General features: G+C 41.4%; 1 protein-coding gene across 1 annotated transcript in view; it reads left to right on the top strand.

Moving 5' to 3' along the window:
• The first annotated feature begins 761 nt into the window (after positions 1 to 761).
• Positions 762 to 16,292, top strand: part of LOC115860899 (amphiphysin) — a 190,945-nt gene continuing 175,414 nt past the window's right edge. The window contains exon 1 of the mRNA XM_030871166.2: positions 762 to 1,160. Coding sequence (XP_030727026.1) covers positions 1,092 to 1,160 — 69 coding nt within the window. The 5' untranslated portion in view covers positions 762 to 1,091. The remainder of the gene's footprint in view (positions 1,161 to 16,292) is intronic.

The following is a 16,292-nucleotide window of genomic DNA, read 5'->3' as shown; positions in this document are numbered from 1 at the left end:
GCCTGACTCACTTCTGACCTGTTTGCTGGGCCACCTGCCTTACCCTTCTCACATTCTCAGAGAGAACCCAATATGAATAGTTTGACCTTCGGTCAGAGGCTTCAAGAGCTCTAGGTAGGTATAGGACAAGTTTATCTCTATTATTCTTACTTCTGCAAAGTGTACTGACGATGGTGAATCCCTGTTAAGGTTACCAGAAGGTGGGTAAGAAGCAACAGGTTAGGAGGCCTGGGTCTTACACTGCTGGTGTGAGGCAATAAAGGACCTGCCTCTTCCATGCAATGGTTCTTGGAAAGTGAGTGCCTATGCTCAGGGCAGGGATTACAGAGATCACCAAAGCACAGCACCTGCCTTAAAGGAGTGGACCCTTCTCAGCAAGGAACCTCCCGCCCTCGCCCCAAGTCTTGTGTGAAAGTTTACACAAGTGTCACCATTGGTGCCTCCCTCCTTTCTACCTGTGTCTCTGGGGCAGCTCCAACGTCTGCCTTGATTCGGTTTCCCAGTCGGCTTCCCTCGTTGGGCTGCGAGCCTCCCGAGGGTGTGTTCTTGAACACACAGATAATCGAGGGTTGCATTCTCTGCCTGGGGTCGTCGAGCGGGTCCTCCAGGGAGCGCAGCCCAACTCCCTCCATTTCCACTTGCACCTTCCCGGTGTTCTCCTTCCCTCTTCTCCAACTCCTCCGCCCACACCCGCCTTTTTTTTTTTTTTTTTCTGCTGGAGAGAATTGGGGCCCCTCTCACCCTCCCCCACCACAAACTCCGCCTTCAGAGAACCCCGGAGCTGCTGCGGGCCCTGCGGCTGCTGCTCGGCTCCCTTCCCTTTCTCCACCAGACCTCCTCTGCCATCACTGTGGGCGCTCTCTGGGCATTTCGACTCTTGGCTTCTTCTCTCTCTTTAGCTCGCCACCCGTGTCACCGACCGGGCCGGCGCGTCCCGCCTCCGCTCTGTCGCTTTAAGTGGGTCCCCGCCGCCGCGCCCCTCCCTCACCCCTCCTGGCGCTCGGCGGCTCCTCGCCGCCTCTCCTGCTCCTCCTTTCCCGCTCCTCCTCGCCGCCCGCTCCGCTCCTCTCAGCCTCCGCGGACCCGCAGCCATGGCCGACATCAAGACGGGCATCTTCGCCAAGAACGTCCAGAAGCGACTCAACCGCGCGCAGGAAAAGGTCAGAAGCGGGTGGCGGGGACGCGGCGGGCAGGGCCGAGCCGGCCGGGGCGGGGGTGGGATGTGGGGGAGCGCAGGAGGCCGGGCCGGGGTCGCGGGGACGCCTTGCCCTCCGCCGCAGCCACTGCAGCAAGGCGGCACCCGGCGCTGCGGGGAGCCGGCGGGAAGGCGGGAGTGCCGGGGACGCGCAGCCCCTGTCCCGGGAGGCGCGGGGTTGGCCCGGGTCTCCCGGCTGCCTCGCCGCTCCCCCGCGCGGCTGGCCGCGCTCCCCGCCCTCCTGGGCCGGCGCCCGGCACGAGCTGTGGCAGGTGCGGCGTGTCGCCCGCGGCTCCCGGAGCTGAGCGCATCTTCCTCCGGCGCCCGCTGGCCGCGCGCCCGCAGGCGGCTGGTGGGGACGCGGCGGCCCGCAGGTCCCGGCGGGAGATTGCGGCGCTGTCCTTCCTCCGGCGGGATTTCCTGGCTACTTGGGTGCAGCAGGAACGAGCGATTTAGCACAGAAGCTACCTCCGAAGAAATATGTTTGGATTAAGAAGGCTGATCGCGAAGAGCCAAGGGCTTTAATACAGTACTGTGCGGTGAATCCCGAAGTTCAAAACCGAGATCTAGATGCACACTTCTTTCTTTCGATTTTTCTTCCTTTTTTTTTTTTTTTTGAGGGGTCTCTCTGTATGTGTATCCCTTTTGACGCCAGCGTCCTTCTCTGGAAGGTCAAAAATAAATATGACCTGAACCTAACAGTTCTCTGCATCTTTTTGCACAGAGGAGGGCGTTTTATTGCATAAAAAAAAAAAAAAAATCCATGCTGCACGGGTTGGGTTCCCTGGTGTTTCACAAGATTGGTCGCAGTAATTTATTTTTCTCCCCGAGAGGTGGGCACAAATGAACGCCATGTCCAAATCAAGCCCAGCCCCGAGCAGTTGGAGAGGTACAGTAGCAGGCAGTGGGTTTGCCTGGCTTCCCTGCCCACTGCTTGTCGTCAAGACCTTGCCAGCACTGAGGTCTTCATTTGTGTCCCGGGCAAAGGACATTCATATTGTAGATGAAGCATTGTACTTGAAAATGGACACCGGCTAATGAGCCCCGTGGTCCGTGTCACTTGAACTGTGTTCTCTTTCACGTGGAAGTATTTTCCATCCCTGGGATTCTGAATGTTTAGTGGTTTCCTGTTTTACTGGAAGTCAGATTTGCCGCGTTGCCCACTATGAAGGTGAATTTCCCTTTTCAGACTTGGGCTCAGGATGCCCCCCCAGTTCCCATTGACTCCCATGAACTCAGCTGAAGGGGGTACTGATTCCTTTGTCTGTCCGCATGCCCAGAGGCTGGGTGGCTGCCTCCCGTCCCTCCCTTCACACATGCATGCTCTCAATGCAGTAAGAGGATTGTATTTCTTTTAATATCTACCCAAGCTCATCCCGAACTGTGATCCTCCTGTCGCTCCTTTAGCAGCTGAAATAACAAGGCTTCCTGCCCCCTTCTAGTCCCTGGCTACTTGTGCAGAAAGTAGCCATGATCTGCTGGGATCCTGGCCAGGTTTTGTCATCATTTTTCCATACTTCCTTTTACCCACTGGTAGGTATTCCTCCCCACCCTCTCCCTCCTTCCAAGTAAGTACTTGAATTTTAGATCTGAAGCTTTTCATTGAATCCACTTCCCATCTGTGAGGGAATTTATTGATACAGTCTGCCTTTTGACATATTAAATTATTTCTTAATCTAGGTCACCAGCTGTTAATATGCCAGAAATAACTGAAAAGAAAATGTAATCTGACTTAGAGAGCATTCAAACCCTTATGAATTGTTGAAAACTCACTTTTTCATAATGGTGTGTATTATGATAGCAGTTGTGGTTGGTGGTTAATCAAGGTGGCCTAGGGAAGCCTTGAGCAGGGCTTCAAGTGTCCTATTTCTTCCCTGGGGAAAGCTTCGGATGAAAACTGCCTGTTGTACTTAGTTTAGGGGGTTAAGACACCAAGAGGCTGAGAGTATGAGTTCTGTCCCTGGGTGAGTTCTGTCCCTGGGTAAGTTCTGAGCCCATGCAGCGCATGGGAAAAGGGCATGTGGGAATGCAGTTAAGGCAGCCCAGTCGATCCCAAACAGAAGCCGCGGGACAATGGAAAGCAGTGTGTTGCTGTTTGGGCTTGATAAGACATCTCCCCCAGTGATTCCTTCTTTTCGCATCTTCGGTCTCCTCCTCTTATCCAGATGCTCCATTGCAACAATGATATGCTACATATGTTTCTGAGACCCTTTGCTCCTTGTTTCTACCACCACATTTTCTCAAAAGAGTGTCCACTCCCTCGACTTTTCTATCACCTGTACTCCACCTAACAGCTTGCATGCATTTTGGCTCCAAATGCATGACTGAAACTACACTAAGAGGTAATTTATGGCTTTCTATGAATTTAAGGTACATTTTTTCTTATTGAAAGTCTGTAAAGGTTCATTGGAGAAAGAATGAAATACATATATAAGGGGAAAAAAAAAACCCACCAACAAATTAGGACACATAAATTCTACCACCCAGAGATTTCACAGTCATTTGATGTGTATCCCAGTACATTTGTTTTCTTACGTATGTGTATGTATTTATACAACTAAAACAGGCGCATCCTATATGGTTTTGTAACTTGTTTATTTCATTTAATAATCATGAACGTTCTTCAATAGATGTACGTATCTTCCATCACTATTATAAGTGACTGAACAGTATTAGAATGTATGAGTTATAATGGACCCGCTGTTTTTGGACACTCAGTTTCCAGTGTTTTCGAATATAAATACAATCAGTGAGAAAAGTTACAGGGAAAATGTTCCCACACACTCTTAAGTATCTTCTTAGATGAATTCCTAGGAGAAGTATTATGGTGTCAAAGGTGTGCTTCTTTTTATTATAGCTAGATTGCCTTTCAGAAAGGTTGTGTCAGTTTACATTCTCACTAGCGGTCCATGGGACATTTGCCAACACCAGATAATAAAATTTAGATTTAACATCGGAAAAAATTAGTTCCTGCTTATTTCATGTTTGATTTTTAAAACCCGAACGTGAGTTTCTTGCGTTCTTGTTTTGTTTCATTTGTGAATGGTGTGTTTATATTTGTGCCCATTTTGTGTAGCATCTCCATCTTGTCATTCGTAAGGGCAGAAACTTTATCAATCCAAACATTACTTCTTCCTTTTCTATTTACTTCTTAATTTTTTGAGGATTTTTTCTCTGTTATAGAGCACATTTATGTTTATATTATGTGTATGTTTTATATATTTGCTTAAATCTATCGATTGATTTTGCATGGTTTCTCTTTGGGCTGTTGAATTAGGATCCTGCCACTTGTAAGTATCAGAAAACTCAATTCAAACTGGCTTAAGGAAAGAAGAGCATTTAATTAAAAGTAAAAATATGGTTCTTGCACACATAAATTTAAATGAGATTTTAATGAATATATGTTTGTATTAAGCTATGAACATATATGTATATGTAAAATATATGTGCATATGTGTGTGTGTTACATGTTAACTCATTTGATTCTGTGAGGTTGGTACCATTACTATTCCTATTTTATAGATTAGGAAGAGGTCAAGTGACAGGCCCAAGGTCACACAGTATGCAGTAAAGCTGAAGTTTGAAGCCACGCAGTCCAATACTTCCTCCTTACATGGTACTGCCTCTTATAATTATGAAAACGGCAGGGGAAGACAGACTTCAGACCTGCATGGAACCAGGGCTCAACCACAGGCATCAGGGCTCAGGTGTCTTTTCCTCATCTCTCATCTCTGCTGTCCATCCTGTCAGCCCCATTCTTGGGCACCTTCTTCTCTTTTGGTGGCAAGATGGCTGCCAGCCCCTCTAGGCTAGGCCACATTTACAGAGAACTCCTCAGTATAGCCCTCATCGGCCCAAATTTGGGCTTGTGCCTATCCCTGGAAAAGAAAATATATCTCTGGCCAAGGGCCAGGGCCATGGGTTAGATTGGGCCTGAGTCACAGGCTACTACGGAAGCTGGGGTGGAGAAATTTCCCCTAGACCATCTGTACTGCTGGTAGAGGAGGGAGAATCAGAGCACAGAAAAGGGAATGGGCACTGCGCTGGCAAAATGAAAGGTGTCCACCACGGTGCACTTCAAAGGCCTTCTCTGCCCCGTGGTTGTGTAAATAATCACATAGCTAATAGCTTATAACTTAATATTCACTTAAAAATTTCCTATCAAGTTAATATATGCACAATTTAAAAAAATCAAATATTAGTAAAAGACTTATTATGAAAAATAGCAGTCCCCTGTCTCTCCTTTCCTCAACGGCCAGTCTTGTTTCCCCAGAGGCAGCTATTACTAATCACAAATAAGCTTAAGATAGGAAAGGATCTATCCTTTCTTATTTGGTGAAGACCGGTAAAGATTTAGCTCTTACATTCATCCTTCTACTTCCATATCCCCTAATAATAGAGCAAAAATTGTTGATTGCTGAGGATTATATTTTTAAAAAGTTAAAGTATAGAAAAAGAATAGATACGTGAATATGTGTAACAGGATAACTCTGCTGTACACCTAAAACTAACACAGCATTGTTGATCAACAATACTCCAATATAAAATAAAAATTTTAAAGCTTGCTTGATAACATCAGAAAAAGTATAATGTTTGTTGACTAAAGTATACAAATCTTAATATTCAGCTCGGTGGATTTTTATGTGTATGGATTTCCATATAGCTACCACCCAGATCAAGTTATAGAACATTTCTATTATAAACCAGATATCTGTCATCCCTCATGTCTCTTTTGTTCTTTGTCTTGTTTATGTTCATACCTTTTTAATTCCTTTACCATCATTTCCCTGATGAACATCTTTTCTTGTATAATGCTTGTTGGTTATTTTGGTATCTTCTTTTGCAAAGTGTCTGTTAAAGTTTTTTGCCTATGTGTTTTATTTGGGTTGCTTGTTGTTTTCTTCTTGGTATGTAGTTCTTTTTATATTCAGGATATGAATCCTTTGTCAGATAGACAATTTGCAAATATTTTCTCCTAGAAGGTGGCTTGCCTTTTTACTTTCTTAATGGTGCCCTTTGTGTGTGTTTAAAATTTTAATGAAGTCTTATCTGAAGATTAGGTTTTCCATACAGCTTTTTGTTTCCCTAGAGTTAATAATAGCCTTTATTTCTGTTTGCTTATTTTTTTATGAACTATTTAGAATTGTTTGTTCTTGCTTCATCAGCTCTGTCAGATGCCTGTCAATATCATTATCAAAGGTTCAATATATCAGGTAATGCAATTATATTCTCCAGTGAGCAACACCACCCACAACTCCCCTCTGTTTGGAGCCTCTGCCCTTTTGCTGGGCTGACTTTTTTTTCTAGGCCTGCTACATAGCTGTCATCCTGGGTCTTTCCTTGCCAATGTTGGGGTCGAGGAAGGGACTTGAAGGCACATCTAATGACTGTCCCCCATTGTCATTGTTGTTCTTTATCCTCACTTTCTGTAGTACTTGGTAGAACCAGGTTTGAAGCCGGAGTGTGTTTGAGTGTGTGACTGTGCAGTGAGAATTGGCTGCTTTTTCATTGGTTGCCTGTACAGGCACTTTTAAAAAGTAGCTTTCTCTATTCTGCTGAATTGTTTCCATTCTTTTATCTACTTTTCGGCTTCTGTAAAATGTATTGAACTCATCCACTAGTAGTGCCTCCCCTCTTTTTATCCATGTATGTTCATACCTTTTTATTCCTTTGCTGTTGTTTTTTGTTGGGTTTTGGGAGGAGACAGATATAAACACGTACAGTCAGTCTGCCTGTTTATCCAGAGGCCTTTTTTACTTAAATATTTTATCCCTTTGGGATTTTTTTGTCCATCTTTGTTCATTTGTGAAATCCAGTGACATTTATTTGGTCTTAACCCTCCTTGACCTCTATGCAATATTTAAATTGGTGGAGCACTTTAAACATTTTTTAAGATTTAAACATTTTTTTTTTCTCCTCCCTTTTTTGTGGTACGCGGGCCTCTCACCGCTGTGGCCTCTCCCGTTGCAGAGCACAGGCTCCAGACGCGCAGGCTCAGCGGCCATGGCTCACGGGCCCAGCCGCTCCGCGGCATGTGGGATCTTCCTGGACCGGGGCACGAACCCGTGTCCCCTGCATCGGCAGGCGGACTCTCAACCACTGCGCCACCAGGGAAGCCCTAAACATTTTTTTTTTAATGTGACTCTAGTGAGCAGGGAAGCCTTTGGTATAATACTAGCCTTTTTCAGCAGTAGGTTAGATAAGAGAGTTATGCTATTTAAACTCTAAAGACATGTCTAAAGACATGCACTGTTTGATATTCTTTGTGCCAGTTTATCTGCACTGAGTAATTATTGTAAAATAATAGGTGCGATTTTTTTCTTGCATTATAACTTCCCAAGTAAATTGTAGGTGCTTGAGGACAAGGACCTAACGTCTTGTGAATTGTATGTACTCGGTGATGATGTATTATTTGACTTTGTATGTTCTTGCTAGTTTACTTCCCAACCCTGCAGACACATTGTCCGAAAGTATCCTTCCACATGATTCTTTCTCTCTGACTTTTGTGAAATTATCATAAAGGTGTCACTGTGTATCACTGTCATTTGAATTGTCATTTTGTGGAGGTAGTATATCAAATAAAATTAACCTTATGAGTTCTGAGGATGGTGGGAACTCCATCAATGTTAGGTTGAACTGTACTAAATTGTTATTTTTGTAAGTCAAACAGTCAAATATTGGTAGAGTCCTGTGGTTCAGCCCCACGCTGATTGTGTGATGTGGCAAGAAAAAGAGTGTAGTCTCCTTCTATGCCTAATTGTGTGACATTTGTGGGTTTTTTAAAAAAAACTGTTGCCTTGCTGGTGCCCACATCTTGGTTTGTTCTCAAAGGGAGACATGTGGATGGTGTTTGTGTGTGCATGTGCTGATGTGTACGTGCCTGTGTTTATTTATGCAGATTGAATGGGAGAAGGAATACCCTGCTCTGACCAGGAGACACTTTCCATGGATCCCAGTGCCTTGTCTGTGGAAGAGTAGCTTGTATGACCATGTTTACATTTGAGGACACTTTGGAGACCGAGTCTCTGAGACACATCCAGGATTTCCCCTTTTAAGATCATCAGAAGACTTTGTTGTCCGCTTCTACATTGTACAAGCTTATACCTTCTCATCTACTAAGATAATTTTCTCTGGCTGTATTAGGAACTGACAAAACTAAAAATAATTCTGAGGACATTCTTGACAGTAAAGTTTCTTTCTTCATTTTTTTTTTACACATAAACGTGCATATACCCATGCATCCTTCTTTCTCCAGGAATAGGGAATTAGAACTGTAGGGATTGAGATTTTAATATTAGTAAGAGTTATCATTATCCTTTACAACATAGCATATTGTGTGTGTGTTTGTGTGTGTGTGTGTGTGTGTGTTCCATAAATCATACTTTAAAAGTCAGCTTGTCTATGGACCGATACAACTTAAAATACCTGAAACACTTGTGTAAATAATATGGTCCACTTTACTAGAGGTATAAAATTAGGTCCCATTTAAAAAAATACTCTACTTAAATGGTTTCAACATCGAATCCAGTGTATCATGAGAATCTCTTACTCCTCCCTGGGGTCCCCGTCTTGTGATAAGTTCAGAAATCCTATGGGGAGGGTCCCTTCTCTAAAGAAGTCTGTGGTTTTTACTATGGCCTTATGGAAAAGGGTTCTAAAAGGGAGTCCAGCATTCAGATGTCACTCTTGTCCCCCAGGGTGAGCACTGCAGTGTGTCAGGAACATGGTGTCCCCACTGATGGGTCTCACAGTGAGGGCAGGGCCAGGAAGCCTTTCTCTCTGGGATTATACTCAACTATGGCCACTGTGTCACAGAATGCCTGAGCTCCAAATATGTGAGCTCTTTATCAGTGGGCTTATTATTTCCAAATATACTTTCACATATACACACAGCTTCTCGCTCCAAGATTTCCCATCATGCCAGGGTTTCTAAATTAGGAAATTCATTATCAGCAAACACTGATTATCCCTTCCATTCTATGCCACTCCACTCTGTTCTGTTTTTAATAACATGCTAAGGGGACACACTAAACGGATTTCCAGCCTGCAGTTTGGGAATACTACCTTGGAGGACCTCCAGCATCCTTTCTTGTAAGCTGACTTTCTTTTGGGCCATCGGTCCATTTAAGGGTGTGTGTGTGTGTGTGTGTGTGTGTGTGTGTGATTAAGTTTCAAAAAAATGTTGTGAAGCACTTTGTGAGGGGATGAGACGTGAAGGCAAAGAGTATTTAAAAAAGTATGTTCTGACTTTTTAAGGTCTGGGAATTTCCACTTGACTCTTCAAACACAATTTTTTAGTTTTCTAGCCATTTAAATTAGGGGCTGTCTGAGTAGAACTCCCGAGGAAATAACTGAGCCTGTGGGCTTGTATGAACGGATAACAGATATAAAGATTTCTTATGTTGCAGATATAATTTTCCAGATATTCTCTATAATGGCTAACATTTACATAATGAAGCTCCCATCATCACAGAGTTTGAGGAATTCACTGATGAACATATATAATAAGACTACATACACAGCATTGTGCAAAATTAACGTTTCCTGAGAACACATCCACGGGCCAACTTTTAATAAGTGAAGCTGAAACTTCATTCTTACCAATTCAAAGTAAGTCTAAATTTAAGTGTAGTGCTTTAGTAGATATGTTTCCTGAATATATATTGAGTAAATCTCTTATTAGGAATAATGTTGGGTAAAGCCATGAAAAAGATCTTAGTTTTGAAATATTTGCTATGCATAATATACTTATATATAAATTTTGATTACCCTGAAGCTACTTAGTTGTACGAAAATCAGAAAACCATGATTTTGGTCATTTTCATCTTATTCTCATATAGTTCTTTAGTTGAAAGTTTAGCTCATAAGTGGGAAGAACCTGAAAAAAAAATATATATGTGTACATATATATATGTACACACACACATATATACACATTTTTTCTATCTTAAAGTGCCCTTAATGATTTAATAAAATACACATGGACGTATGAATAAATGTACTTTTGTTACGGCACCTGGCACTTGTTGAGTAAAAGGATGCTAAATTTACATATTCTAATAGTTAATATATTCGATTGTGAAATCAACCTGGTAAAATTCAGTTATTCATTTAGAATCATTTACTAAGAATCTAAAAGACACATGCACCCAACGTTCATTGCAGCACTATTTACAATAGCCAGGACATGGAACCAACCTAAATGTCCATTAACAGAGGAATAGATACAGAAGATGTGGTACATATGTTCAATGGAATATTACTCAGCCATAAAAAATGAAATAATGTCATTTGCAGCAACATGGATGGACCTAGAGGTTGTCATACTGAGTGAAGTAAGTCAGAGAAAGACAAATACCATATTATATCACTTATATGTGGAATGTAAAAATATGGTACAAATGAACTTCTTTACAAAACAAATAGAGTCACAGATGTAGAAAACAAACTTATGGTTACTGGGGGTGGGGGGAGGGAGAGATAAATTGGGAGATTGGGATTGACATGTACACATTATTATATATAAAATAGATAACTAATAAGGACCTACTCTATAGCCCAGGGAACTCTACTCAATACTCTGTAATGACCTATGTGGGAAAATAATCTAAAAAAAGAGTGGATATATGTATATGTACAATTGATTCACTTTGCTGAACGCCTGGAATTAACACAACATTGTGAATCAACTATACTCCAATAAAAATTTAAAAAAAAAAAAGAATCTAAGGCCCAAAAGGCACTTGCTAGGCACTTGCAATATAGCATTCAACAAAGACCAGCAGGAGGTGGTAGAGAGAGAAATCTTTGAATATACTAATAACTAAATCGTTATTAATGAAAAATCATAATTAAAAATTCTGTGAGGAGAAAAAAACCATTAGTAAATGTAACTAGGGAACTCACCTAGAGTGAGAGGATTGCATATACCTATCTGAAGCAGGTAGATTTTAAGCTAAGATCCTAAGGATGGGTTGTAGCTGTCCAGGCAAGGGGAGTAGGGTAAGAGCGTGGGGATTTTAGGAGTCAGTAAGCATTCTAAACATCATACTCTTCGCCCTTATTCAGCTAACTAAGATAAAAATAAGAGCTGTAAAAAAAAAAAAGAAAAGAGCTGTAGAATATACAAGAGATAACGAGAATCGACTGTTAGCGTTGGCTTTATAAATGATCTCTTCTACCATTTGCATTGCATATTTATCAAAGTGGCAAAGTGGACCCTAACTGGGATGGTCCTTCTGTAGTCGCAGTCCCTCTTTTGTGTGATCAGATTTTTACTCTCACATGTTGAAGGGTCCTTCTATGTCCGAGTTCCCCCTTGATACAGAGGCAGGACGCTGGTTCCGAGCTGACTTGCTCTCTGAATTATCTGTCATACAAAGATCCCTTTGTATAACAGCAGTAAACTCCAGCCCAATCTGCTTTTATGGATTTGTAAGGTCTCTTATCGTAAACCATCAGAAACGCAAAATAAATATGAAAGCCCTTATAAAATTCTTAAATGCCACACATCTGGAAACATTGGTTTGTTTTTAAAAGGTTTGAATGCACTTGGATTCCCAACTTTTAATGAGAGGGAGAGAGAAGAGAGAGAACACACATGGTTAAGGCTGGCAGCAACTTGACTTAATTATGTTGTAGACATTGACTAGATTATTTTGCAGGCTGTGGTCTTGAATTTAGGAGTAATCTGAGATGATTTGCAGCTTGGGAAGAATCTTAAATTTGGAAGAGAATCTTTTGTAGCAGGCAGTCTCTTCCTCTACCTAGTGATGTTTGCTAACAGTTGAGTAGCATAGATGGCCCAAGCCTTGGAAGGATCTCCCATTTTGTGGTAGCACAGCCTAGAACAGTGTGATGATACCTTTCACATGCCCTGTTATTCCTCAATATTTGAGGCATCTGTACAAGAAATCCTGCCTCTTTAACCTACGTGTTTCTATAGCAAAAAATCAACTTCCAACCTGCTCCCTGTTCAGTGGGTTCTTCTCTGAGTCTCTAGGAAAACGATTGTCCAGATTTTTCTTCCCACCCCTCTAGGAAATGCATGTGACCATGGGGACCACTAGCATTATGAAACATGGTCAGCAGAGGGTTCTCCTGGGTACCTGTATTGGCCTGTGGTTGCTCCTGTTAAGCATAGGGAGTGAATCTAGAAATCAGGTACCTCCAGGGTAGTGTTTTCTCAATAGTCAGGAACATTTGGGGAGTGGGTGAGTTAAGAATGCAGATTCCTGGGCCTATTTAAAAACTTACCAGAATCTCTTATTAAGACTTGGGAATATGCATTTTAATAAATTCCTCTGGTAATTCAAAGGTTTAATGAATCTGCAAAGCACACTGCTTTAGAGAAGGGCATTTGGTTGAGATTTTGTGGTGGGTATGAGCTCCTAGGTCCACTCCAGGGTTATAATTTGGAGAGTAAGGCTTTCTTCCACCCAGTGACTATAAATTTATCTCCAAAGTAGTAGAGAGAAGAGGGTGAAAAGCAGTGCCCTATTCTATGCTTAAAAATATCCTTATGCTTAACGTAGCCTACTTAGATTTCAAAGGAATCAGTTTTGTGGAGGCCAAATTGGAGATGTTTCATCAAGGGCCAAATGTCTTCCTTATGAGGAGTGTTGTATAGCATAGAAGATCGGAGTCTGTGAAATCTGGTTCTGTAAAAACCATTATAATTTTAGAATAATGCTGGCTAATGCATCAGTCACAAAATGTAGAAATATTTGTCTCAAAAAACTGCTGTGTATTTTTGGTGGGTGACAGAAGGAGATGGGCGAGTTTGGGAGATATGTTTATAATTACATTGATTTTTGTATGTTTTACTGTAGAGTGAATAGTAATGAGATTGCTTAATGTGCCTAGTAGAGATTGTGGTCAAAACTCAGAGGATGGTTTTGGTCTCTTGTGGAAGAAGCCCCATTTGATAGGACCTGGATTATTAGAGTATAAGTTTAATTTTTCTTAAGGTATTTGTTGAGAACTTGTGTCTTTATTCTTAATGGATATTGTTTTACACTTTTCATTTCTTGTGATGTTTTTGTCTGTTTTTTGTATCTGAGTAATAATCGCCTCAAACAATGAATTGGGAAGTGACCCATCTCCTATTTTTTGGAAGAGTTTGTGAAGAATTGGTGTTAGTTCTTCTCTTAATATTGGTAAAATTCATCAGTGAAGCAATCTAAGCTTGGATTTTTTATTTGCGGGAAGTTTTGCGATTGCTAATCAAATCTCTTAACTTGTTTAGGTCCACACAGATTCTCTATGTCTTTTTGAGTCAGTTTTTGCAGATTGTGTCTTTCTAGAAATTTTCTGTTTCATCTAGTTTATTGATTTAATTTGTTGGCATGTACTTGTTCATAGTGTTCCTTTATGTAGTAGTATTCCTTTTTATTTCTATAAGGTTGGTAGTAATGTCACCTGTTTCATTCCTGATTTTAATAATTTCAGTCCTCTCTATTTCTTGGTCAGTCTAGCTAAAGTCTTGTCACTTTTGTTAATCTCTTCAAAGAACCAATTTTTTGTTTCATTGGTTTTCTCTTGCATTAGCTGCATTCCATAAGAGTTGGTATGTTGGGTTTTCATTTATCTAATATATATTCCAGTTTCCCTTTGATTTCTTTTTTTATCAGTTGGGTATTTAGGAGTGTGTTGTTTTGTTTGCACAGGTTTATTAATTTTCAAAATTTCCCGTGTTAATGATTTCTAATTTCATTCAATTGTAGTTGGGTAACATGCTTTATGTGATTTCAGTCCTTTAAACTTATTGCGGAATGGAGGGTGGGGGAATTGGGTGAATGTGGTCAAAGGTACAAACTTCCAGTTGTAAGATAAATAAGTTATGGGGATGTCATGTACAGTATGCTGACTATAGTTAACAAGACTGTACTCTATATTTGAAACTTGCTAAGAGAGTGGATCTTAAAAGTCCTCAAAACAAGAAAAAAATATTTAACTATGTGACACGATGAATGTTAACTAAACTTATTGTGGTAATCATTTTGAAGTACAGATCTTCCTTGACATATGATGGGGTTAAGTCCTGATAAAGCCATCATAAGTTAAAAATACCCTAAGTTGAAAAAATGTATTAAATACACCTAACCTACCAAACATCATAGCTTAGCCTAGGCTACTTTTTTTTTTTTTTTTTTTTTGCAGTACGCGGGCCTCTCACTGTTGTGGCCTCTCCCGTTGCGGAGCACAGGCTCCGGACGCGCATGCTCAGCGGTCATGGCTCACGGGGCCCAGCCGCTCCGCGGCATGTGGGATCTTCCCGGACCGGGGCACGAACCCGTGTCCCCTGCATCGGCAGGCGGACTCTCAACCACTGCGCCACCAGGGAAGCCCCTCATCACACGTTTAAAACAATTATTATTTTTTTTAAATTGATGTATAGTTGATTTACAACGTTGTGGTAGCTTCAGGTGTACAGCACAAAAATTCATATATATATGTGTATATATATATATATATACACATATATATATTCTCGTTTTCAGATTCTTTTCCCTTGTAGGTTATTACAAAATATTGAGTATAGCTCCCTGTGCTATACAGTAGGTCCTTGTTGGTTATCTATTTTATATACAGTAGTGTGTATATATTAATCCCAAACTCTTAATTTATATAAACAAATTCTTATAAAAAGAATCTGTTATTTAGGGCTAATAACATTTCTTACATGAATGTAGTCACTGTAGCCTACCTTTTCCCAGTTGCCCATCCCATAGTAACTAGAGATCTGTATGTAGAGATGGCCCAGGCAAACGAAGAGGGAGTCTTTATTAGAGGTGACCAGGGAGACATCTACATTTATCTCCAGAGTGCATTAGATGAGATCCTGTAGAGTTTGGGTATAGAGCAACCTGTTTGGAGTAACATAGTAACATTGCTGACCCTCCTCTCATCACTAAAGACTCTGTTTCCTCAAACTGAAATCGACAGATGCACACATCTGTGTGCATTATGTGTGTGTGTGTGTGTGCGCATGTGTGTTTTGGGGAAGCTTTTAGAGTGAGGTTTGACATGCATGTATTAACTTGCAAAAAATCTTAGGTGTACAGCTTGACAAAATTTTACAAATATACATGTATAACATATAATCTGTGTTACTGACACTCCGATGAAGTGAAGAGCGTTTCTGGAACCCAGTAGACTCCTTCAGACTTCTTCCAAGTTAATATTTCCTCTCTTCTGTTCGCTTCTTCCTTCCAGGTAGCCGCTATTCTGATTCTACCCCCATAGGTTAGTTTCACCTGTTCTTTAAATTTGTATAAACAGAGTCATACAGTGTGCGCTCTTTTGAATCTTACTTCTTTCACTCATCCCAGTATGTATGAGAGTGATCCCTGTTGCTGCGTATAGGAGTTCATTCCTTTCTTTCATGAATAGTATTACCCTGTACAATCTCCCACGATTTATTTATCCATCCTCCAGTTGATAGGCATTTGGCTTGTTTCTGGTCTTTGGCTGTTACGAATACAGCTGCTGTGCACATTCCTTATACATGTCTTCCGGTGGACAAAACCCACTCATTTCTTTTGGGTTAATACCTCGGAATACAATTTCTGATTCTTTAGGGTAAGCATTATCTAGCTTTAGGAGAAAGGGCTAAAGAGTCTTCCAAAGTGATATATCAAATTTACACTCCCATCAGCAAGTGTGAGAGTTTAGAGAGCCTGTATCTTCAAATGATAAGTTTGGTGTTGCAAACTGAGTTGTATTTGTCCCGTGCTGTATCAGCATAAGACTGCTTGTTTAATGAACAAATGACGTTATGTATTTTACACAGAATCATAGGAACATTCCTCTCTCAAGAACCCGTCAATATATTGTGTTTAAACTTGGGGAGTGGTGACCATTACACTACCACTCACATGTGCAGAGGAAGGGTACAGCTGGCGCCTGTGTGCATGGGGCGAGGGGTAGGAGGATTGTGGTGCAAAGAGTCTCAGGGTGGCAAGGGTTCTTTGATGTGCTGTATTCTACCTCCTGTCTTCTGGGATCAGGGTCTCTGGTCCACACAGGTGGCTTTCTCTGCAGGTGTATGTGGTTTAGTAAGTTAGGATCTGAGCACCTCTGGGCTTAAGCAAGG

Source organism: Globicephala melas, chromosome 9 (assembly GCF_963455315.2).
Source record: "Globicephala melas chromosome 9, mGloMel1.2, whole genome shotgun sequence".
NCBI classification, from domain to species: domain Eukaryota; kingdom Metazoa; phylum Chordata; class Mammalia; order Artiodactyla; family Delphinidae; genus Globicephala; species Globicephala melas.
Note: the sequence above shows the minus strand (reverse complement) of the source record. Positions and strands in the feature narration are given on the sequence as shown.